Source organism: Hibiscus syriacus, unplaced genomic scaffold (assembly GCF_006381635.1).
Source record: "Hibiscus syriacus cultivar Baekdansim isolate YM2019G1 unplaced genomic scaffold, ASM638163v2 tig00111633_pilon, whole genome shotgun sequence".
NCBI lineage: Eukaryota > Viridiplantae > Streptophyta > Magnoliopsida > Malvales > Malvaceae > Hibiscus > Hibiscus syriacus.
Window position 1 is genome coordinate 550,635 of NW_024063139.1, and position 25,962 is coordinate 576,596.

The 25,962-nt window shown below is 34.2% G+C and overlaps 3 protein-coding genes and 1 pseudogene across 3 annotated transcripts in view; 2 read left to right on the forward strand and 2 right to left on the reverse strand.

Annotated features, from left to right (window-relative positions):
• Positions 1-24,646, forward strand: LOC120166241 (probable glycosyltransferase At5g03795). The gene is made up of 7 exons (XM_039175548.1): positions 1-334; positions 647-1,657; positions 1,750-1,880; positions 2,048-2,396; positions 2,770-3,464; positions 18,421-18,430; positions 24,636-24,646. Exons 2-5 carry the CDS (start codon positions 746-748, stop codon positions 3,442-3,444), a joined length of 2,067 nt encoding a protein of 688 aa, XP_039031479.1. The 5' UTR covers positions 1-334; positions 647-745; the 3' UTR covers positions 3,445-3,464; positions 18,421-18,430; positions 24,636-24,646.
• LOC120166240 (protein unc-13 homolog) lies at positions 7,684-12,262 on the forward strand. Its single transcript, XM_039175547.1, has 6 exons — positions 7,684-8,360; positions 8,777-9,643; positions 9,843-10,298; positions 10,505-10,694; positions 10,785-11,774; positions 11,837-12,262. The coding sequence occupies exons 1-5, from the start codon at positions 7,815-7,817 to the stop codon at positions 11,717-11,719; spliced, it is 2,994 nt and encodes a 997-aa protein (XP_039031478.1). The 5' UTR covers positions 7,684-7,814; the 3' UTR covers positions 11,720-11,774; positions 11,837-12,262.
• LOC120166226 lies at positions 13,047-15,862 on the reverse strand (annotated as a pseudogene).
• Positions 18,753-25,962, reverse strand: part of LOC120166239 — a 21,177-nt gene continuing 13,967 nt past the window's right edge. Inside the window, 13 exon segments of the mRNA XM_039175545.1 lie at positions 18,753-18,978; positions 19,058-19,149; positions 19,270-19,512; positions 19,610-19,820; positions 20,480-20,757; positions 20,857-21,045; positions 21,570-21,588; positions 21,590-21,802; positions 21,939-22,066; positions 22,236-22,507; positions 23,228-23,336; positions 23,748-23,841; positions 24,472-24,808. Of these exon segments, the coding sequence (XP_039031476.1) occupies positions 18,831-18,978; positions 19,058-19,149; positions 19,270-19,512; positions 19,610-19,820; positions 20,480-20,757; positions 20,857-21,045; positions 21,570-21,588; positions 21,590-21,802; positions 21,939-22,066; positions 22,236-22,507; positions 23,228-23,336; positions 23,748-23,841; positions 24,472-24,808 (2,333 nt within the window). The 3' untranslated portion in view covers positions 18,753-18,830.

Sequence of the window (25,962 nt, forward strand, 5' to 3'; positions counted from 1 at the left end):
CACCGTTTCCACGTTCAGGGTATTCCCGTAGTTTCAGTAAAACATAAGCTGTAAGAAGCCTCGAATTTCCCGTTGAGATTTCAAACTCCCCATGCAAATCTGGAATTCATTGTTTGGCTGCTAAGAAAATAGAATTCTTTATAGAAAGTAAAAGGAAAAGCAAATGAAGTGAAGAGAAAGGAAGAAAACCCGGTCTCCTAGTTTTGGCACTGTCCAGTGTCCACCTCTTGGAGACGATTCCAAGTATACTTTCTGAGAATTTTCGTTTTTCATCCTTTTTTTCTTGTCAACCAAACAGAAGATTGAAGAACGAGAGTTCAATGACCCAAAAATCGTACGTATATCTTTCTCCGGTTTTATTTGACCATGATCTTGAGTTTCTTGTTGTTTTGCCTTTCCTCTGTATTTTTCTAGATTTGCATGTGTCTGATTAATGGAAAGACGAACAAGCGAAAGAATTAGCGTTAGATCGATAATTGGAAAATACGAGTCGGTCTTAATTTTCCTTTAGTAATCAATATAAATTTCAATTGTTCAACTGTTGATCTTTGAAACAATTTGGCTTGTTTAGTAATCTCTAAGCTCCTTTTGCTTGGATTATGTTTCGGAATTTTCCAAGTTATTGAGTTTTTCATTCATTCATTAGTGGAGGAGTTTCGTTTTGACTAATTCAGGGACCTGGGAACGCAATTCAGGGATGATATTAGTGTTTTAATCAGTTGACAATCGGTCGAGTGGTTTCTCAATGAGGCATGAAGTTAAATCTCTGCTTCAAGTGAATACCAGGAAATTGATATGGCTTATAGGGATAACGTTTGCTGTGATTATAACTTTCCAGTATCTTGAACTTCCATACGGGAATGTTTTTTCGTCATTATTTCCTTCCGGTAAGGTTTCAGTTGAGGAACAAAGTCGCTTCTTGGATATCGGTCCTTCATCTGCCGAATCTAGTCTGAACTTTAATGATACAAATGCTTCTAATGAGACAGCTCATGATGCTGAGAAGGAAGGTAATATCACAAGTTTAAATAATCAGAACAAAACAGGTGCTGTTAATGAAACAGCTAAAGCTAATGATGTTGGGGCCTCGGAAGATGGTTTCACATCAGCAGAAGTAGGCTTGAATAGATCTTCTACATTAGTTAAGGATAGCATTTCTTCTAGGGAGGAATCCGAGGACCTAAACAAAACTTCCACAGTGAATTTCCCTGTTAGTTCCAATAATTCAAGTATAGCTGAGAATGTTGGCAAAACCGATGAAAGTTTTTCTTCAAAAAATGGTACCGTTGAAATCAGCACTTCGAACAACGATATTGGAAATGAAAGTGTCGGTTTATCACCAATAAACACACTGTCCTCAGATACAGGCCTCGTTACAGCTAACACTGCCTTAGGAAAAGATGTTGAGACAAATGTCAGCACTCCTATCGCATCTTCTAATTCCAGTATATCTACAGTAGAGCAACATGCGACACCAAGTGTAGTCAAGAATGAAAAATTGAAAGAGATGCAGAACAATTTCACCAAATCAAGTGATGATCCTGCTCCCCTCAAGGCTCCCAAGATGAAGGAAAAGCCCCAGACCTTACCTGCACTAACTACAATAGCTGACATGAACAATTTGGTTTATCAGAGCCGTGTTTCATATAAATCCAAGGTATGCTCATACATTTTGTTTTCCCTTATTACAAATGGATACGTTAGTTCTATATTTCAATGTTTCTTTTTTATATCCATTTGTTTTTGTAGACACCAAGATGGCCTTCAGAAGCTGACAAAGTTCTACTAGAAGCAAGATTGCAGATCGAGAGTACACCCATTATAAAGAACGACCCGCAACTTTATGCACCTCTTTATCGGAATGTTTCTATGTTCAAAAGGTAGATTACCACTCCACTTTTCTCTTTCATTTTTAGCGTTTCACCAAAATGTATTACAAGGAAAGGTGGAGTGCTGGTTGAGTTGAGAATGTTAAGTTTCTGCTAAACAGAACCAGTTACAAGTACAGAAGTGCATAAAGTATAAACAGTTTGCTTATCATTTTCAGGAGCTATGAATTGATGGAAAACATACTCAAAGTGTATGTCTACAAGGAAGGAAAAAGACCCATAGCACATACGTGGCCTCTCAAGGGTATTTATGCCTCTGAAGGATGGTTCATGAAGCAGCTGGAAACTAGTACAAAATTTGTCACTAAAAACCCAAGATATGCCCACATGTTTTACTTGCCTTTTAGTTCCAGAATGTTAGAGGAAACCTTATATGTGGTTGGTTCCCACAGTCATAAGCCCCTTATACAGTATTTGAAGAACTACGTGAACACAATTGCAGCAAAATATCCTTACTGGAATAGAACTGAAGGAGCTGACCATTTTCTGGTTGCTTGCCATGACTGGGTAATGCTTTTTATGCTTCCAATACATTTTAGGGTCTTTGGAACTATTCATAAATTTCAAATAGTCCATCTATTTTACATACCACTAGTATTTCAAATACCTTAATGTACATGACATCTATTTTACTCATTAGAAGTTATTGCCAAATGATTGATTTTTCTCCACTATAAATTCTTGTCTCCCTGTTTTTACCTCGACCTCTGTATAGATACAGAGCCATATACCCCCTTTGTAAGCTTGCAAATCAATGACTGCATTGTTTCGTTTTTCTCGGTAGAGACCAATAGTTTGATATTTTTCATACAATGATGAAATGATTCTCTGTTTTTTCCTCTTCTTGGAACTTTCTTCTTATAAACACTACTTTTCTCAGGCGCCATCTGAAACAAGGGAACCCATGGCCAATTGCATAAAAGCCCTCTGCAATTCTGATGTTAGAGAAGGTTATGTTTTCGGCAAGGATGTGTCTCTTCCTGAGACATATGTTGGGAATCCAAAGAAACCTCTTAGAGACCTCGGGGGCTACCCTCCATCCAAGAGATCCATCCTGGCTTTCTTTGCAGGAAGCATGCATGGTTATCTAAGGCCAATTCTGTTAGAACATTGGGGAAACAAAGATCCCGACATGAAAATCTTTGGCAGGATGCCTAACATGCCTAATGTTAAGGGGAAACTGAACTACATCCGGCACATGAAGACCAGTAAGTACTGCCTTTGCCCTAGAGGATACGAAGTTAATAGTCCAAGGGTGGTAGAGGCCATTTTCTATGAATGTGTTCCTGTGATCATCTCCGACAATTTTGTGCCCCCATTTTTCGAGGTTTTGAACTGGGAATCATTCGCCGTATTTGTTTTGGAGAAGGATATTCCAAATTTGAAGAAGATCCTGTTATCGATCCCAGAAAAGCAGTATCTGCAGATGCAACTTAGAGTAAAAAAGATACAACAACATTTTCTTTGGCATCCCAAGCCTGAGAAGTATGACATATTTCATATGATTCTTCACTCAGTTTGGTACAATAGAGTTTTCCAAATGAAATCCAGGTAAGTGAACGTCAGATTGTGTACGTTGAATAGATGATTAACTATAATAATTTAAGGACTTATTTTGATTAAAAAATAATTTAGGAACTTAAAGTAAAAAAGAATGCATAGGTTGAGTACCTATTTTTACATGAATAAGCAAAAATATAATTTTATTTTTGAGAATATTTTTTTTAATTAATTCAATTATACACTAATAATATCAATCACATAAAAAATAGGTTAGTCTATGTTTATGTATCATTTAAAAATTAACAAAATATTTATGGGAAAATCAACCGAATAAAACGTTTCACCTAATAGTTAGCGATGGTTAGTACAATCCATGATTAGAAACTTAAACTATATTCTGTTATAAAAAGAAACTTAAACTTTACTTTTATTTTTCGTTCACTTTTGGCTTTATCAGTACCTTACTAACCTTTACTTATCCCATAACCAAAGAATATATACTAAATTCATTATTTTGTTTAAATTACTATATATAATCACTTTAAGCATCTCAATTATTTTTTATCAAAATGAGTACATAAACTATATTATGTTGCTTTTAGTCCCTAAAGTATTTTTTTTAAACATGTATCTAATTTCGTGTGATGTGTTAATATCTTATTGGTAAAAAATTATTAAAACTTAAAGTAATTAATATAATTATTTAAGTACTTAAATTCATAAAAAAAATAATTTAGATATCTAAATTAAAAATTAAAAATAAGTATTTTTTTTACTTTTAAGCAAAAAAAAAATACTACTTAGTTGGTGGAGAGGTAAAGGGCGATTTTCCCAATAAATCGTCATTTTAAATTTTATTTCCCTGTCAGACACTTTTTATTTTTTGATTTAACGCCTTTTGCAGAAAAACATGACCCATGCTTAGCGTCTTATGTCACATGTTGAAAGGCGCGACCCATGCACCGCGTCTTATAACATGTGTAACAATTGGGTTTTCGTTTCGTAAATATTTTTAAAATGGTGTAAGTATGTAATTAATTTCTATTAGGGTGATTTTTTGTGTAAAAAAATCAACTTTTTTTATTTATTTTTTGTGTGTGAAATTTTTTTTCTGCATTAAAATCTTTAAATATTCTTTTACAAATTATTTTATAACTCGATAAATTTTAATTTTTGCATGAAATTACACAATAGGTATAATCTAGTGTAGGAAAACTTTGATTGTAAGTAATTTAAAATATGAATAATTTTATAAAAGTTTTATAACTAAAATTTCTTTTATAAAATGATGATGATAATAAGAAATATTTTATAATTTAAAAAATATATAAATTTCATATATTTTTAAAAATTTATTGACTTTTAAAATTAATTATTTAAAAATATAAAAATATTAAAATAAACTTTTAATTAAAATTGAGGGATTAAATGAATTATTATTCATTAATTATTATTTTTTAACAACACTTAATAATGTTTATTCATTTTTAATAAAATTAGAATTTAATATTTATTTAATATTTTTTAAAATTAATATTAAAAAATAATATTTTAAATATATATGTGATATTTTTTAGTTTTACATTTTTTATATTGAATTTTGTTACAAGGTTAGAGAGTAACAAAAAAAAAGGAAAATCTTTAGATTTTCATGTATGTGTTCATACTTTTCTTTTAGAAACATTTTACCATAATTTTCTTAATTAATTTGAATAATAGCATAATAAATGATTAATTTGAATTATAAATCATATATTTAAAAAGCAATAAAAATACAATAAAAAATTAAAAGTGAATAAAATTTAATAAAAAAAGAATTTAAAGCTAAAGAATCAATTATTTTAATATTTTTTTATATTTTTAAACAATTAATTTTAAAAGTTAATAATTTTTTTTAAAATATATTAAATTTATAATTTTTTAAATTATAAAATATTTATTATCATCATCATCATTTTGTAAAAGGAATACTAGTTATAAAACTTTTATAAAATTATTCATGTTTTAAATTACTTACCCTCAAAGATTTTCTATACTAGATTATACGTATTATATAATTTCATGCAAAAATCAAAATTTGTCGATTTATAAAATAATTTGCAAAAGAATATTTAAAAAATTTAATGTAGAAAGTTTTTTTCACACATAAAAAATAAATAAGTAAAGTTGAAGTTTTGACATAAAAATTATTTTAACAGAAATTAATTATATATTATGCACAATTTCAAAAATATTTACAAAATTAGCATTCGCTTTTTACACGTGACGTCACATCAGCGTAAGGTGTGGTGCATGGATCGTGTCTTACCAACGTAATGTCACATCAACGTAAGACACAATGTATAATCTATTCATTTATGGAAGGGATATTAAATCAGAAAATAAAAATGAAAGGGTGTATAACATATAAATAAAGAGATAAAAAAGTGATTTACTGGGAAAATCGCCGAGGTAGAGAGTAAATATGGAAATCTTATGTAATTGGGCTGTCACTATCAATCATAGCAATTATAATTAAATATAATTATATAAGTCGCTCAAAGATTTTCTGGCGCTGTCAAAACAGCTTTGAATTTTATTCGTTAGTTAAAATAAAGGGAAAACTATATTAAATGTCACTCTTGGTTCATTTTTTTGATTGTGGTCATTCAACTTTTAATTGTTACGATTTAGTTACTTATATTAACGATTATTAACAATTTGGTCAATGAGAGGTTAAGTAGTGTTATATTGATAATGTGATAGTTAATAAAAATATTAAATTTTAATTTTAATTTCAATTTTGGTTAAAATATTAATTTAGTTATTTAAAAAAACTCTTTTATTCTTAGCTTTTATTTGAAGTATTTTCATCTTTATAAAAAATATAAAAACTAATTTAATTTCCTTTTTATTCCATATTATCATATCGTTATCGATGTCACTCCAGTCATCTTCTTTCAATTGATAATGTTGTTGAAAAATAAAGATACCTCTTCTTTATTTCCTTCTATTGTTATATTTTTTAAACTCGATTTGAAGATAAAAAAATCTACGTCTTCGTTATAAATTTTCGTACCGTCATCTTTCAACGTCACTTCCAATTAAGAGTAGTGTTGTTTGACTCCTCCTTGGTCCTTTCTTTCTATATCGATATGTCGATTTAGACTAGTAAAAAATATTCGGAAATCCTCAAATCTCAAAACAAATTTAAATTCTAAATTTTTTTGACCTATCGCTTTTAACTGTTGGATTAACTTAAAAACAAACCATATTACTATTTTCAACGTAATTACGTGAGTTACACACTCACAATTGAAATTTACCGATGATTGTTTCGATCATCGGTAATTTGTTGAGGTCAAACTAAAGACATTATCTGTTTAAAGATAATTCTCAACCACTTAATATTGAACGTTCACACTCCTAACATTCCTAATGCTCAATCCGGAACCTCAAGAAATAACAATATTTTTACCACTAAGTTGCTCTTATGGTGCTAGTCGTATGATATCTTTGATCGATAATGTTGGGTTGATTTTGGTGAAAGTTTTTAGTTTGGATTTGTGTCTCGATTGGTGGTAGGAATTAATTAGTTCATAGTGGTGACTATAATTAGTTGGTTCAGTAGTGATAAGTGGTGACAAGGAATGATAGGGAAGTGAAAAATGATTACGGTAGTGTTAGATGCTTAAGGGTTTGATAATATGACAAGGTTATGAGTTCGAATCCTGATGTTTTTGAATGATATTAGGCTAAGAGGGTCTCATCACATTTTCAGTATCCGATCCAGATTGATTGATCAAAAGATCGGATACTGATGGTTATTGTAATTAATTGATAATATGTGACTAAGTAATAACAATTGGAAGTTGAGTTACTAAAATCTGAAGAGAATAAAAAAAAAGTGACATTTACTATAGTTTAACCTAAATAGAATTTTTAAAAAAAAATCTCCGCTGTATAACAGCTGCGCGTGGTCCCTGTCCGTCGCCACCGTGAAAATAAATTACCTTTCTTTTTAATATAACAATTTAATTATAATATAAATTAACCCAGTACAAAAATTGTATGTCAATAGAACAATTATGGATGATTTGAAAATTTTCATTAGTCTCTTAACTAGAACAGTTAATGATGTTAATAATTCAAATTAATTAATAATATTATAAAACTAAGAAGACCAAATTTTATTCAAATTAAAAATATAACTTAAAACTCAAAATTTCGTATAATGGATGGACCAAAACCACAATTTGACTTATTAATTTAGGCCTTTTTTTTTATAAACTTTGAATATAATATGAAAAACCAAAATGCCAAACAGCTCCTATCTTTTTCTCGTTCTCACCAGTTTTTACTCTCTCAGAGAGTCCCATGTTCTAACTCAGTAACTCGTTCGTGTAGGTGTTTCTCTTCTGTCGTTCACAGTGACTTGATTCAATGGCGCATCTCTTCAGGGATCTTTCACTCGGTCACTCAAAGAGAGAGTCGACGCTGACGCCACCGCCACTGCAAACTAAGCCTCAACCAATGCCTAGCAAGCTCACCCCGACAGATCTCCAATCTCCATTCGGTCAACTCGCCTCTCAGCTCACTGATTCCGACCTTAGACTCACTGCTTACGACGTTTTCCTCGCGGTATGCCGTACCTCCTCCTCCAAACCTCTATCCACTTCCGCCTCCTTCAATCCCGATTCACCGAGTCTCAACTCGCCTGGTGAAAACCACAATCACTCGCCTAACACGCCCGCGTTGCAGCGCTCGCTTACGTCAGCGGCTGCTAGTAAGATGAAGAAGGCTTTAGGATTGAAGTCGCCGGGCTCTTCATCGGGCTCGAAGAAGAGTCCGGGTTCCGGACCAGGCTCGGGCCAGGGCAAGTCTAAGCGGTCTATGACCGTAGGGGAGCTTATGAGGATTCAAATGCGGGTACCTGAGACCATCGATTCGCGAGTTAGAAGATCGCTTCTGAGAATCGGCGGTGGCCTGGTCAGCTCAATTTAACTTATTATTATTATTTGAAAATTGGAATTTTGGTTGATTCGAATGCTTTTATTTACGATTTACTAGATCTGCATAATACTGCTTGTGAGCAAATCAATTTTCGTTATTTATAATATTAAAGTATATGCGTTTGGATCCAAATCCGACGGTATGATTTTTAAAAATAGATTATGATTTACGTTCCAAACAAATTTGATTCTATAATTTAATCTTGAATGATGGTGCGACAATGTAAATTCTCCAATGTTCGTGAAACTCATTAAGATTATCAAATTTAAGATTAGAATATAGTTGCGCTTCGCTGAAGTTCACGGTTCTTATTTGTTGTAATCTTATTGGTCTTTAATTGATTTATATTACCTCCTATTGTTTCATTAGTATTGATTATTTTCGAATGGTAGGTTGGAAGGCGTATTGAGTCAGTGGTTCTTCCATTGGAGCTGTTACAGCAGCTCAAGCAATCAGATTTTACTGATCGGCAAGAATATGTTGAATGGCAAAAAAGAAACCTCAAGGTTCTTGAAGCTGGTTTACTGTTGCATCCTCGTGTGCCACTTGATAAGTTAAATAATTTATCACAAAGGCTACGGCAAATCATTCATGCAGCCTTAGATAGACCAATAGAAACTGGAAAAAACAACGAGTCAATGCAAGTTCTTCGTACTGCTGTTATGTCTCTTGCTTCCCGATCTGACGGGTCTCTTTCTGATTCATGCCACTGGGCTGATGGGATTCCACTGAATCTTAGACTCTATGAAATCCTTTTGGAGGCATGCTTCGATATTAATGATGAGACATCTATTATTGAGGAAGTTGATGAGCTTATGGAGCATGTGAAAAAGACATGGGTGATCCTTGGGATTAACCAAATGCTCCACAACCTCTGCTTTACTTGGGTCCTGTTTCACCGTTTTGTTGCCACTGGGCAAGTTGAAATGGACTTACTATATGCTGCTGATAGCCAGCTAGCAGAGGTAGCAAAAGATGCAAAGGCAACGAAGGATCCAGAGTACTCCAAGATTTTAAGTTCTACATTGACTTCAATATTGGGCTGGGCTGAGAAACGACTCCTTGCTTATCATGACACTTTTGATAGTGGAAATATCTATACCATGCAGGGAATCGTTTCTTTAGGCGTATCAGCAGCTAAGATTTTGGTTGAGGATGCATCTACTGAGTATCGCAGAAAGAGGAAAGGAGAAGTCGATGTAGCTCAAAATAGAATTGACACTTACATCAGGTCATCATTGCGCACTGCTTTTGCTCAGGCAAGTCTTTATTATCTGCTATTGGCCCTTTTACTGATCCTTTGAGGAAAAATGAGCGCTTATGTTGTATATATAGTATCTGAATTGTCATGCATATGTACAAATTTCTTAGATGTATTGGGCTTGGGATTGTCTTGCCACCTAGTTTTCCTTTTAGTTGGTTTAACGACTATGCATATGCTTTTTAATTGTTATACAGAGAATGGAGAAAGCAGATTCTAGCAGGAGAGCTTCCAAAAACCAGTTGAATCCTCTTCCTGTCCTTGCAATCCTTGCTAAGGATGTTGGTGAGCTAGCTGTTCATGAGAAGCAGGTTTTCAGTCCAATATTGAAGGGTTGGCACCCTTTGGCTGCAGGTGTGGCTGTGGCCACCCTTCATGCTTGTTATGCAAATGAGATAAAACAGTTTATATCAGGCATTATGGAGTTGACTCCTGATGCTGTTCAAGTACTGAGAGCAGCAGATAAATTGGAGAAGGATCTCGTGCAGATTGCTGTTGAGGATTCAGTTGACAGTGATGATGGTGGGAAGGCAATAATCCGCGAGATGCCTCCTTATGAAGCTGAATCTGCTATCGGCAATCTTGTTAAAGGTTGGATCAAGACAAGAGTTGACAGACTTAAGGAATGGGTTGACCGGAGTTTGCAACAAGAGGCATGTGTTTACTATTCTTTGCCCTTTGGGTGAAAATTTTATCTGAAATTTAAATCTTTCAAATCTCAGTTCCTTTTGAAATTAGCATTTTTGGTCATGCAACTGAGCAGCTATCTACTGAATTGCTGGTTTAGGTTTTGACGTTTTGCTATAATATGATTTATTATTACTATTATTATTGCTAACAACACATTCCATGACACTAGATCTGGAGTCCAGAAGCAAATCAAGAAGGATATGCCCCCTCTGCTGTCGAAATTTTGAGAATCGTTTATGAGACTTTGGATGCATTTTTCCAGCTACCAATACCAACACATCCTACATTGCTACCAGATTTGATGCTTGGTCTTGACAAATGTCTTCAATATTACGCAATCAAGGCAAAATCTGGCTGTGGTATGCACTTGCAAATATAATAAATGATCTCAGTACGACAGCTATGGTTTTTAGAGTTTCTGACATTTTACCTTTTAATCTGACATTTAGGTCCACGTAATTCATATATCCCCACAATGCCTGCATTGACTAGATGTGAGACAGGATCAAAGTTCCAAGGTGTGTGGAAGAAGAAAGAGAAGTTACAAAACTCTCAGAAGAGAAATTCTCAGGTTAGAACAATGAATGGAGATAATTCATTTGGGGTGCCACAGCTGTGTGTTCGTATAAATACATTGCACCATATCCGATCCGAGATGGATGTTATAGAAAAGAGGATCATAACGCACTTGAGGAACTGCGAGTCTGCTCATGTGGACGATTTTTCTAATGGTTTGAACAAGAAATTTGAACTAACACCAGCTGCTTGTGTGGAAGGGGTTCAGCAATTATCCGAGGCAGTAGCTTACAAAATCTTATTCCATGACCTAAGTCATGTTTTATGGGATGGTTTGTATATTGGGGAGCCATCATCTTCTAGGATTGACCCTCTATTACAGGAACTGGAGCGAAACTTGTTGATCGTCTCTGAAACTGTGCATGAAAGAGTTCGCACTAGGATCATAACCGATATCATGAAAGCTTCCTGTGATGGGTTCTTGCTGGTTTTACTTGCTGGAGGCCCCTCTCGTGCTTTCACTCGTCAGGATTCTCAAATTATAGAGGATGATTTCAAAGCCCTTAAAGATCTGTTTTGGGCCAATGGAGATGGTTTGCCTGCCGACCTCATAGATAAGTTTTCAGCTACTGCAAGAGGGGTCCTTCCCCTCTTTAGAACCGATACAGATAGCTTAATTGAGCGGTTCAGACGTGTGACCTTGGAGACATACGGCTCATCTGCAAGATCTAGGCTCCCACTACCTCCAACATCAGGTCAGTGGAATCCTACTGAGCCAAACACACTCCTGCGCGTGTTATGTTACCGGAATGATGAGACAGCTTCAAAGTTTCTTAAGAAGACATACAATCTACCAAAGAAACTTTAAAAATCTGGGGTTTGGTGTATATCACAGACCAACGAAGACTGCATCCCGTGTAGCAGTGATTGCCTGCAATAATTATTCCATATATTTTCCGAGATAGGCCCCGACAAAGATGCTTAGCATGTCATGACTGGTTGGCTTCGAATGCCTAAAGATGTGGCCCTAATCTTGTCTAGTATAATGGGAATGTTGGCGATGAAATCCAACTGCTTCTCACCAAGATGCAGAGTTGGGAGATAAAAGAAAGCCATAGAACCAGATGATTTTCCAAGGGCTTGCCTACGAGGAAAGGTTGGTGCATAATATTTGGTTATTACAGGTTTTAATTATGTCAATATATGAGATTCCTTCAGCTCTAATCTTGTCTACTCGTTAGAATTTAGGAGAACCTGTGTTTGTTATCCTTACAAAGCTCATTTTGTTCATTATTTGCTTTATCCTTCATTGCTTGTTCATTTTGCTTTTTTACTTAGATTGATGCATTTGACATCGGTCGGTATGTGTTTATACTTATATACTATCGTATCGTATGAAATTTAATGTTTATCTATCTGTGTTATTCATTTTTTGATAATAAATCTTACATACATGTATCAAACGAAGGGTTACAAGATTCAGCTAAGAATGCTCTTGAGCCTTTTTGGAACTGTTTAATGGTGTTTCACCCAACTTATTTTACAAGTAATTTTTTTTTATTTTAGTATTGCAAAAATAATATTTATAATTCTTTTATCATCGTATTATGGAATCTTATTTTTTGTTTTATTTTTCTAGTTTTAACACCTCTAAAATTATTCTAAAAAATACCTTCAAGAACATTTTTAAAAAATAATATTATAGATGTTTGATTATACCTAATTCTAAACATCCGATAGCAGTAGAATCCTACATATTTTTCAAGAAGATACATTTGACCTAAAAAACGATTTCAACAGTACTCACCGAGTTGATTATTTTTTTTAATTTCATCTAGTTTTAACACGCCTACAAAATTATTCTAAAAATACCTTCAAAAACTTTTTAAAAATTAAGTTTATACATATTTGATCATACCTAACACTAAACAACCGATAACAATTATATTTTATCAAAACCTGCATATTTTTCAAGAAGATACATTTTGAACCTAAAAAACGATTGCAACAATACTCGTTGAGTTGCTTGCGAAGAGTCGCAATTTGCCTATGGGGGCATCAATATAAAACGAACGATGGTTCTGTAATAGACACCACATATTTGGTGTGGCTTGTAATTGAACATCAGTAAGCTTTAAGTACCAGATTGTAAAGAACACATACTGCAGTGTATGGGATTTAATAGGATGAACAACAATTTTGACTTACACACAGTGTTAGATTGTAATTCTCGTTTTTGTTCAGAAAACCACTTCATATCAACCCACCCGGACAAGGGAAACATTGTAATCGAAGATTCAGAAGAAGCAAGAATCATGCGAACTATCTGATTGGTTGGCCTAGCATTCTACAGTATTCCCCTCTCCTAGCAAAAATATAGGAACTAGAAAGATCAGTATTGCCAGCTCGGAAGGGAATGGCTATGTTTTTTTTCTTCCTACAATTGGTTTATAATGCTTGCCTCATAGCCGTCGTGATCGTATTGGATCACAAACTGACACCTGCAACCTCTTATGTCGTGTGTTTTCCTTTCAATCTCTAAGATATGAGCATCATAGTAAATTGATTGGTTTCTTCTCTCCTAATGAATTAACAAGAGTTGGAAGACTATTTTAGAATTTTCGAAACAATGAGTGGAGTATATTGTCACCTGCAAGATCTCCAACTCTCACCTTATGACATTCGGAATGTTCAAATGGGATGGATCGCTATCGTACTGCCCTTTTTACGTTAACCGGTTCATCCTCTTCAGCTCCAAATCCAGCAAATCTGACAAGAACTTCCTTTAACAAACAATATATTTTATCAAACGAGCTGTAAAATAAATATTCAGTCATTAGAAAACATTAAACTCCTTTAAAGAAATTTCTGCTGGCTCAACAAGATGATAGAAACTGACAAGTTTGAAGAGAGCATCAGTCTAGATAGTGAATGCGGTAATATGATTTGGATACTCACAGTTTCAATGGGACTGATATATCGGTGAGAGAGAAACGTATCAACATCATACCTGCACATTACAAGTGCATGTCATTTCAAGATTTTGTTTTCTTTATACGTAAAGAAAAATAATAATCACAATAGAAAGAATAAAATTATGCTATGGAATCAATTTAGAAACATATGCTTACCATGCTTCATTTTTTTACGACTTTGCCTCAAATTCTAGTTCAGATAGATCCAGGACCTTTTCTCCTACATTTGAAACAAATCCTAGAGCGAGAGTAAAGAAATTAGCAATGACAACATGCATATCCACAGAACATGAAAGGATGTTTCAGCTGTGTGATAAAGGTTCCAAGTTTATTTTTGTCAATGGTTTCTAGATCACAAAGCAAAAGCAGACATGACAACAAAACCCTGTAAGATTTCCACACTCGTAGAATAGAAACATAAAGTGAATAAGAACAACAAACTCGTGTATTAAATCACAAAACCGATAGAAGTTTTATTTCACAAGTAAAACAAAAAAGAAATAGCATGGCACAGGCTACCCAATTCTCAGCCTTGCCACTCGAAGGACAAAGACGCTTTTTTTGTGTGCGTGGTTATGATGGTTACACAGGCAAGGCCAATCAAAAATAAATTCTAAGGCCGGGGAACAACTAGTCTATATACAACATTACATGTAAAAACAAAGTCTTAGGTTGTATTCTCAATTATTGTAGAGCTATTATATTTCCAAAAGGGGCCACGGTTTAAAGTAGCAAATTGAACAGTTCTTTTCAAGCTCCCAAAAAGATACACACACACCTTTAAGAATCTGATAACATTGACCTCTATTGTTTAGAGGGTAAGATTGAGGGATTCCAGACTCGGCTTTGGATCCATCTTTCTCAGACGGAACTTTCAATGTGCTTTCTTGCTGCCTAGCAATAAACCATTTTTGTACCTGAGAAACAATTGTCAAATTAGGGATCATTCGGGAGTTCCTAAACTGTTATATAAAAACAATATAAGCAAAATTAAATGAAAATAGGAGAAATAATAAGAAAAATAATGCAGAAACTGAAAAGAGAGTAAAGAAAGACATCGGTCCATTTAACGATAGGCTTCCCAGCACGAGCCGAGGATGAACTACAAAGACAACACACATCTAAGTGCCACCACATTCATTTGGTTAAAACAATAGGGACAAAAGAGAGGGGGACTAAGAAGTGATACATGAAATTCAACTAACCTAAAGCTTCTTGCAATTTTTTGACAGAACTCTTTCCTTTGCAGCAGCTTTTTTGATCCCATGAACAATTTCTCCATCTTTTCAATCTGTGCATAAAGTGGTAACAAAGTGGAAAAACCATATGTTTTATGATCCCATCTTAGCATAATAGCTTTTCAGAAACCGCAAACATGAGGCATCTCAACAGTTATAGTGTTATACAGAAACACGAATAATGATAGCATCAGTTCGTTTAAAGCAAAAGATCTGAATGAAAAACATTCAAAGTTCAAACAATGTGTACATTATTACCATGCCAAATCAATAAAGATCCTACACAAAACATCAAGCATGGAATAATAAAAAAATCACATATGCCAACCAGAAACTAGTCAAGTGCTCGAACTTCACCATGTTAAAGAAAAAAACATTAACATGTATTCAAGGTAACCAGAAGCAGAAACACAGGAAACGTTAAGACATAGGAAGCTACCCATTCAGGGAAATCTAAAAATATGTAAAATCCCATAGGACCCACACCACCAATTGTTCTAGAAACTAGGGCTCATAACCTGGAGTTTGGAGTCAAATAACTCAACTATTCATTCGTAAAGGAAACTACTATCGATAACATTGCATGAAAATAGCAACCTGGTGAAATTCTTCAGGGAAAAAACTATGAATTTAAGCAAAAAGTTATACTACCTCAAAATACACATTTGTTAAGAAATTAAGAAACTGGAATATACATATAGACAAATGTCATTCAAAAGATAAGAAAATAGCTCTTATTACCTCACCTTTTGTAAATCCAGTGAAGAGTGGTCTCTGTCTTGGGCGCAGACGATCCATCAAACACTCAAAAAACTTTCCTTGTAAAATTGGTGGAAGTAACTGGGAAAACAATTGGAGATCAACAAGACCTAAATTTATATAATTTGGAAAACCCTAAACCCCTTCAAGTTTCAAAAATAGTTTGTTATACAGTACAGCGAATGCCGGTGTAGGCGCCAGTCAAGTTCTTTTATTAAATTCTAATGTTATTGTCTTTCTCTTTTCCCTCCTTTTTGCTAAAGGTTAGAATCCATAAACACTCGAGACTAGAACAGTGGAAAATAATCTTCGCTCAAAACATGAATTTTCCATTTTCTTGTATTGAAAATTATCTCATCAAGATCAAAAGGGTAAAGTATATAATGGTCACTGAACTTATCAGATTCTTGCATTTAGGTCCCACAACTTTTAAAACTTGCAATACAATCACCAAACATTTAGTTCGTTTGTAATATGGTCCTCGACATAACGATCGTTTCACTGCCGTTAGGGTAAATTATATAAATGGTCACTGAACTTTTAAGGCGCTTGCATTTAGGTCCCTCAACTTTTAAAACTTACAACATAGTAATCAATTACATTCAAAACCCCATATTCCAAAATATTTCAATTACATTCTAAACCTCAAATTCCAAAAATACTTCAATTACATGGTCAACCCCAAATTCATAACCCATTCTCGAAATCTACCATAACAAATTGAATTTGAAGTAACAACCCTAAACCCTAAAAATATAACCCTAAATGATAAATTTCCCCACCAATTAACCCAACATAATCAACAATATTTAGTTCATTTTGGGTCCATAACAATAAGTGATTATGTTGGGTGTAGGATTTAAAAGTTAGATTTAACCAACTATGAGTGAACAATACTCAATTTGATTCGAAAAAATTATTTTTCGAATTGAATTGATTCAAAAAATTTGATACAAATTGACTTTGAGTTGTAATTTCATAAACTCAACTTAAAAAAATTTCAAGTTAAAATCGAGTTGTAAAATACAACTCGAATATCTCAACATTTTTAGTAATTAGTGGATTCATTTTTAAGTTTGAGTCAAGTCCCTTGACTTTGTATGATATATGTATATCACATATGGAAAAAAATATGAAGAAATATATGTATTTGTATATGGTTAAAAACTATTTAAATTAGAATCAAATAATATTATAGTATTATAAATATTTATAATTAAATTTAAATAGAAACTCAAAAATTCAATTCAATTCGACTTGGTTTAAATTTTATAAACTAAAATCGAAAAAATTTTGAGTCAACTATTTAATAAACTGAAATTAGAATCAAATAATATAAAATATGAAAAATATTTATAATTAAATTTAAACAGAAACTCGAAAATTCAATTCAATACGACTTGATTTAAATTTTATAAATTAAAATTAAAAAAATTGCGTTAACTATTTTATAAATTGAATTGAGTATTTAGGTCCAACATAACCCTAAACCCAACATAATCACTTATAGTTGGTTAATTTTTTTTTGAAATGATTATGTTTTAAGGGTTTAGGGTTGTTACTTCAAGTTTAGTTTATTATGATATATTTTGAGAATGGATTATGAATTTGAGGTTGGGTATGTAATTGAAGTATTTTGAAATTTGAGGTTTAGAATGTAATTGAAATATTTTGGATTTTGGGGTTTAGAATGTAATTGATGACTTTGTTGCAAGTTTTAAAAGTTTGGGCCTAAATGCAAGTGCCTAAATGCAAGTGCCTAAAAAGTTTAGTGATCATTTATATAATTTACCCTAACGGCAGTGAAACGATCGTTACGTCAGGACCATATTGTAAACGAACTAAATGTTTGGTGATTGTATTGAAAGTTTTAAAAGTTTGAGGATCTAAATGCAAGCATCTAAAAAGTTCAGTGACCATTTATATACTTTACCCAGATCAAAAAATTTGTTGAAAATCATATGTACTTCTTACCCATCGGCCGGGTTCAGAGAATTTGGGCCTTGATTAGGCCCGAGTTGCCATTTCAAACTTTGATGGATTCTGATCTACATACGGCTAGAAAAGTGACTAACTCCGACTTTGGATTCTAATAAATCCATGATATGGATTTAGAAGATTTGGGCTTTGGTTATTGGATAGGCAGGCACATAGAATTTATATACTCTCAACCATTTAAGAATATATGTTTAATCACCTTTGTACTTGAACTTATGATCTCTAAGAATAATAACGATTCACAATGTATTTGTACTCATATATATAATCTTTAGAAATAATAATGATTCTTTTAACCACTGAAATAATTTTCTTGAAACTCAATAAATATAAAATAATTTGATTCATGAAATTCGATAAAGATTTATATAAAGATTTATTATTTGCTATATTAACCGTGGGAACAATATTATTTGGCTGCTGGACAGAAATTCACACACACACATATATATATATATATATATCTCATTTAAACAATTCGATAAAGATGTATGTTGACCGGTTTTTACAATCATATATAGCTCAAAGAGATTCTTCTGCAACACAAAATGGAAACAAGATTGATGGTTCACTGGCTGGAAATGGGGCATATACTAAAGATATGTAATTGTCGACTCTCCATGTATAATTATATTTATTCTACATACAATTAAATATCTTCCTATAAATTAGTTATATCATTATTAACCAAAAGACACTGATCTGTCGATCATAAAATAAAGCGTCAACAGAAAAGGAATGTTGGATCCCTACGATAACACGAAATTACATATAAAATGTCTTCTCTTTAAACAGCCACCCAATTCGTTATTAGCATTGGAGCTCCCAAAAATAAAGGGGAGAATTGACATCTTACATAAATGAATGCTGACCTCATCTTCTCACTAATAATTTTTCTTTAAATCCCTTCTCCTTTGTTTCTCTATTTCTACAACAGGACAGCAAAAATAACTGAACAAAAGAACTTTGTCAATGTGTAAGTGTATGCATCTCTTTAGACGGTGGTTTCTCATGACTGCCAAAATAAGTCAAAATCATTACTATACAAGGTACGGTCTTGAATCTCTAGATTCGCAACATGCCAATTTATGAGCTGTGATTGGAAAAGCTTACATAAAACCAGTCCCACTGGAAAAATCCACCATTCGCTTTCATCCCTGCATCCGAAACAGCACGTTGTCGTCGTATTAAGCAAGGATATTGTATTTTTACCAAGTTTACTTTGTATCAACTTACATGTTAATATTCCATGGCTGAAGCTTTGGGATCCATTTACTTGATGACAACCGACTCTTGTAGTGAATATACCCACAAAGAAATGCAACAACCTGTTGAAAGATGAGATGATTACCATATATTCCTCGTCACTGGAATTATGGAAAAACGATGACCACAACAAAAGTAAGTTTACCGAGGGGGAAAAGATATTAAAAGCTAGAGCAACTTACAACATTAACCAAGGATGTTATGTTCCACAATGCATAGAAACGTGCAAGACCTGCAGAACGCCTCGGTCCATGACTGAATAAAGCATTTATGCCAGCAGGAAAGGGAAGAAGAATTCCAAGAGGCAAAATAAACAACACCAGAAATACATCCAACAACGATATTGAATACAACAGAAGGAACGTAAGCAACACTAAGCTAAAATCTCCTAAAAGTAGCATCGATATGACCAACCCAACAAGATCCTGCAATCATATAAACAAGGTGTTAAGTGAAAGAATTAAATCTGTAGATAGTTTACAAGAAAAAAATAACATAACCGCTTAAGTTCATATGAGCTACCTGGTGACCGACAGGTTTAGTATTGTGGACTACGAAAGAGAGAAGGTAAAACATCTCTCTCTTCTCTTCAAGCATTTGTATGCTGTTAGTATCTATAAGCCTTGTGTAACCCCTCTTCCGCCTTGCAAAACCTTCACTGCTCTGGTGACCTTGAGTTAAAAGCACCTCTCTTAGAAAACCAGATTCATTTTGCATGTCCATGGTCTTCACACTGAAGCAAGCACGAAAGTAACAGAGTTAAATTCCATACAATTAGAGAATCAAATGATTCCATCATATGCATGCACACACTACTTTTAAAAGGGTTAAATAATATTTTGACCCCCAAAGTTTCTCATTATCACTTTTGACACCTAAAGATTTTTTTGGTCCAATTTGCTCCCTGGAGTCCCTAAATGTGAAGCAAGTTACCCCACTAAATATTTCCGTTACAAAAAAAGCCACACAACACTCTAGGAACAATCCACATGCAACAAAATATATATTAAAATTTCTCAAACTTTAGACTTTCTAGATTTAATTCTATTTTCAGGATTTTTAAGGTTCTATGAACTGTTTTAATTTTAACACATATTATGTGTCGCGTGGCACGTTTTTAGAAAGCCATATGGCTTTTCTTATAACAGAAATCTTTAGTGGGGTGACACCCTTCACTTTTAAAAAGGGCTGGACCCTGAATATCTTTCTATAATTACCCTTCATGGGGCTTCTGCCGACTACGCCCTCAGGCCATCCTATTTGCAGCTACATATTTCTAATATTCATCAAATACATGCTCAATGTATGCCAATGCGTCTTTGGTACCTGCCACGTTGAACTGATTCAATTTCAGACAAATAATGATGATCTAGTCACTCACACACATATTACCTTGACAGTAGCTCAGTCTGGACTCCTCCAGTATTTCCAGGTTCTCTTTCCTCTTCAAAGGAGGACACCAAAAGTCCATACTGGTGGTAACCATTAGGTGCAGCCTGAAACCAAGCAAGACGAATGCATACACCATAGATTCTCAAAGCAGGATTTGCATGGGTTTCGAGCCATCGCAAGACAGGTCGAAATGTTACTCTTAGCTGTCCATGACGAACCATGCGTAATTGTGCATTCAAACCAGCCACCAGTCGATACCAAGTAGTAGGGGGCATTAACTGTAAGAGTTTCAACAATTAAAAGAATTCATTATAACAAAAATTTAGAAGATGAACCCAGGCTTTCACCAAGTACATGGTTAAAATATTAAAACTGACCCGACTCATCAGACTGGTAAGAATGTTATCGTTTTGAAGGGAAAATGGAGCCATATAACTTCCGTCACCACCAAAAATTATAGCCATAGGAAACCTTTGAGGGAGCAGAGGAGGAAGGTCTGGTCTCTTTTCATCTCCACCAAGGAAGAAGTCCACATAAGCAAGCATTAAATCAGAAGTTGCAGATACCTACAGTGAATAAATATGATAATTTCAAGTGTGAAGCTACATACAAGAATCATACTTTGGCAGCAAAATAGTATAAAGTTTATTTTAAATGAGTAAATAATGATGTGCAACCATTTTCACCTCCAAAATAGTAGCATCCATCTAACCATGTATTAAAGGAGCCATTTAATCAGTCCATCGGTTATAAAACAAACCAAACAGAGAACTTGGATATCTCTAGAGTATATAAGAACTTCTGGCTGGTACATAAAATCTACTCTGGCTTTCTAGATGATATGAATCACCATGAGCAGAAAAATGTTTAACAAACTAGAAAGAAGATAGCAAATAAAAAGACATCTATCTCAGTCCTAAGACGTGTCCATGGTTTAAAAGGATGACAATAATGAGAAAAACAGCAGGAAAGATGGAGCAAAAGTAAAACAGTTTTGAGATTGACCCAAAAAGCCAACTGGGAGATGCAAATCAAGGAAAATTAACCCATTAAGCAAACAAAGTAAATCAAAGACGGAAGTAAAAGAAACCTTAAGCCCCTCATAGAGCCCGTGAACGGCGAGAACGTAAGCAAGCATAGTCATACTCTGATCGCACAAACTCTCGTAATTGTTGCAACCTCATTCTTCGGCGCCATTGCTGCCATGACCAAGCAAGTGGATAAGCAAGAATAGAAAGAATTGTGTATATTGCACCTTCCCACCACTGGTAAGCAGCTATTGCATTAATCTCATCCACAAACATGTTGTATACACCCTCATATCTGCCAGGTAAAGTACATAAAATCAATGTGAAATAATAATGATAAAATATTAATAAAATCCAGTACTCAGAACTATTGGAGATAACATGGCGATGTATGAGAACTGATTCAAAATAAAATACAGCAATGTACTCACACAATCTCTTTTATTTCTTCTGGTGGAGTGTGGGGCAGATGCCAAGGTTCACTGAAAGTATTAGGACCCATGAAATACATTCTGTGCACATGACTCTGTGACTCCTCAGCTCTATTTGTTTCCAATACCTATAAAGACAAAATTGAAGCCAACCAGGGGTTGTTATGGGGGGAAAAAACAGAAAAAGGGATTGATAGCCCAGCAAGGGAAATGAAAGCATATAGAATATAATTATCAGTATAGATGACCAGGAATTCTATGAATAAAAAGAAACAAAGCATAGAAATTGTTTACCACCTCATTTAATGACTCCAGAAATGGGAATGAATGATCTATTTGAGAGCCATGTTGAGTGGGAGCTGGGCCTGGTAATTCATCAACTCCAACAAATTTCATTCGTGCAACACTGAGCACTAGTGCAAAGAGGATGAGAAGACCCACTAGAAGACAACAAAATAACCAAGGTCCCCCAAATGTGTAAATTAACTCTTCAAGTGCTGTATAGCAGTGTGGCATGTGATATCTGCTTGAAATGCATTTGTAAGGACAAGGGGTTTCAGCAATACCTCCTGCCAAGAAAGGAGAGGAGTTTGAAAATCAATTTGCCTTACTGAAGAAATTTTTTGAAATTAGCTTGTTAAAAGAGGGAAAAAATCACAAGAAAAATACCCTTCCCAAGACGTGAGGCCAGAAATGTTATTTTGGAGGGATCGAACAATAACATTATTAGTATAAAACTAAAAAGAGAAAAAATACTTTGTGGGCCGTTCACGTAAATAGAACATCAAACAGTCATTTTGATTTATTAATAATAGTTCAAGTAAATAGCACAATTATTTGTGTATAAAGAGTATAATGATTGATTTTAATATATCCTTTTCCATTTATTGAAAAAACTTAATTTTAAATATTACGTATAATATTGTTTAACCAAATAAAGAATTAAGGAGGATCAAATAAATAATGATATAAGATTTAAAATTGATGGCTAGAAAATTAATCATATTAACATATAAATTTAGAAAGAGGTGGCCAAAATTAAAGAAGTTTGAGGGCCAAACAAGAATTTTATTTATTTTTCTTAATTGTTAAAGCTTTTATTAATTGGGCATTCATTTTAGCTTAGGTGGGGCCAAGGCCCCTGCCAGCCCCACCCTTCAAAAGCTTCATCTCAACCCTGTACTTCAGGACAAAAAATCCAATTACTCAGCAAAAGAGCAGTATGCCATTTTTTTTTTTTTGCCATTTAAATCACATATAAGATATAATCTACTCAATATTGAATGTACCTCGAACAGCAGTATAAATGGCACGACGGGGAAGCTCCCAAGCAGGGCAAGGATGACAGAGAGAACTATCAGATCCACTAACATTCTTGTAAGTACCAACAGGACATTCCTGTGAAAAAGCAGAAATAGTAGCAAACTCTCAAACTTTAACAACCAAAAGTATCATCAATTTTTATTGGTTCAAAAGAAGAATTTAAGGATTTACAAACTAATACAAACAGATGAATGATAGACTTCTCCAACATTACTTTAAAACTTATACTTCCTCAAAAATTTCATTCATATAAAACTCCCCTGTAAATTCAGCCACATAATTGGATTGGATAGATTTCTTTTTCCCCTTGAAACTCCAACACGTCAGACATTTAAATGAAGGATTCATGCTATTTGATTACTGTAGAATTTTATTTTTCTAAATTTCCAAGTGCTTCCATATAAAAGTATAGCCCCAACTACCAAATTTCTAGTTAAATGAAAAGAATCTGGAAATTTTCAGAATGTAACAAAATTGCCAACTTACCACACAAAACGTCCCGTACAGCCCCTTCGGACAAGCTTTACCAGTCACTGTTCCATTTTCTCCACAACCACTCTCATTTCTACCTAATCCTCCACTTTAAAAATCATAAAAACATCACCATGATATCCAGATTATAAAGTCCATAAAAAAGCATCAAGGACATTAATTAAACCACTCTCATTAATGCAACCAAAGTCTAGCACCCTAATATTACAACATAACAAATTAAGTCTACTACCCTAATAAAACCCCAAAAGAAAATCTTACAAAATAATAATTGCAGTTCGAGTCTTCAATTTAGAATTGTCAGACACCAAAAAGCAAAGAAATCTAATCATTTCATTACATAATACAATTTTCCCCATGAATTACAGTGTAACAGAAACTCTACATAAAACAATTGTATTTCTAACATACCCATAAAGCATTCACCATGCAATAGTATTTGGGACTCAACACTTCTGAGATTAAAAAAATGAGCAAGCATTGATTAATTTCTAAGTTCACGCCTCAACCCAAGAAAAAAAAAGGGGTGGAAGCTATGTGAAATTTCTAAGTTGAAAAGCTTCTTAGCAGTTATCATACAAAACCAATTGGTGAACAAACACCACATGGAGTATTGATTGTCAATATATCATGGACCCAGAAATTTTATCAAATGTGCAGGGCCATCAGTAGCCTGGTAATCTACAATTGAGAAAGAGAAATTACATTGGAAACAAACCTAGAATAGATGCTTCCCTTCACTCTAGCAATAGGATGGTACAAATCTCCAATGGGAATGTCTGACCAATGAAAATGAATCCTTCCACCTCCTCCACCACCACCACCTTTGGGACTACCATATCCTCCTACGCTTGAAAGAATAGCAGATTCACCAAGAGTCAGTGTGTGTAGAAACAGAAGTACAGTACCACCAGATCCACCCCCAGGAGCTATGCTTGAATCATTAGAAACTAAATACTTGTGTTGCCAGACAGTTTCGGCAAAGCTTTCTCCATCAGACCTCACAGCTCCCTCAACAGACAAGCTTGATAATGGATGATCCATGGAACCCATCACTGTTTAGACAGAACATCTCATGAAAATCTAAGGAACAAGTGTAAGTACAAGCAGTATTCAATAATGCTTTGTTTAGTTGGGAGGACAGAAATGGAGGACGGATTGTTTTTAAATATGATAAACACATTCTGTAGCTCAAAATTAGATTAAAACTCTTTCCTACTTTTCCGTTATCCATCCGTACTAACAAAAGAAGAGTAAGAGTTTAAGATGATAAAACCCTCAAACATGGCTCCATGACCCCCTTTTTTCACATATAATTTTTTTTGATAGGAATAGGAGGTCTCATTAAAAACCTCCCTCATAGTTGCCTCTTGATAAGAGGCAACTAGCGGAAGGAGGAAAAGAGTACCTCAATATATTAGTAAACCCGAATTACATAAAACTATAACTTACAACATCACCCGAATTAAAATACCAAACATAACCGCTAACAGTAAGGACATTCAACCTATCCCCTCCTTAGCTAACTTGTCCGCCTCCCAATTACAAGCCTAGGAATCAACCTAACCATAATATCCCCACCCGAAATTACATCCCCAATTTCCCGAACCAAAGAACTGAAGAACGAAGGAGCCTCAGTAGGCCTGAAAATCCAATCCACTGCAGTCTTACAATCACTTTCGAGAATAAGTCTTCCCTTCGACGCCCAGTCCGAATGTAGAAATAGATCAATTCCTTCTTTAATGGCTTTTAACTCAGCAAACAGAGGAGGACCAGGTCCGACAGGCTTAGAGAAATAGATCACGGTAGAGCCATTCGAATCTCTCAACAGACCTCCGATTCCACCCTGCAACCATCACTTCTAACGCCCCATCCACATTGAATTTATAAAAAATCAGGTGGAGGTGAATACCAGCACAGATCCTTCTTCTTCTTCGAAAATTGACTGCTAAACCATCTGCCAGCCTCGGATCTCCTATTAATAGATCTCCTGGATGTTAACTTCTGGAAATTTAGCTAGAAAACCATTTGGCCAGCCTGAATCTGCAAATGAAGAACAGTGTAGATCTCTCAAAATTCCATTTTTCAAACACCACTAAGTTCCTACTTCCAAATCGACCACATAACAACACCCGGGATGTATTTCCAAATAGAAGAAGAAGCCTTCAATCAGACCATGAACTAAGTAGAGACGGGGGATCTTTGGGCA

Bases quoted from the DNA above. Each gene is read 5' to 3' on its own strand.
- LOC120166241 (XM_039175548.1), top strand. From the start codon at position 746: ATGAGGCATGAAGTTAAATCTCTGCTTCAAGTGAATACCAGGAAATTG. The intron at 1,881-2,047 runs GTAGATTACCAC...TATCATTTTCAG, and splicing joins AATGTTTCTATGTTCAAAAG to GAGCTATGAATTGATGGAAA. The intron at 2,397-2,769 runs GTAATGCTTTTT...TACTTTTCTCAG, and splicing joins TGGTTGCTTGCCATGACTGG to GCGCCATCTGAAACAAGGGA.
- LOC120166240 (XM_039175547.1), top strand. From the start codon at position 7,815: ATGGCGCATCTCTTCAGGGATCTTTCACTCGGTCACTCAAAGAGAGAG. The intron at 9,644-9,842 runs GCAAGTCTTTAT...ATTGTTATACAG, and splicing joins TGCGCACTGCTTTTGCTCAG to AGAATGGAGAAAGCAGATTC. The intron at 10,299-10,504 runs GCATGTGTTTAC...CCATGACACTAG, and splicing joins ACCGGAGTTTGCAACAAGAG to ATCTGGAGTCCAGAAGCAAA.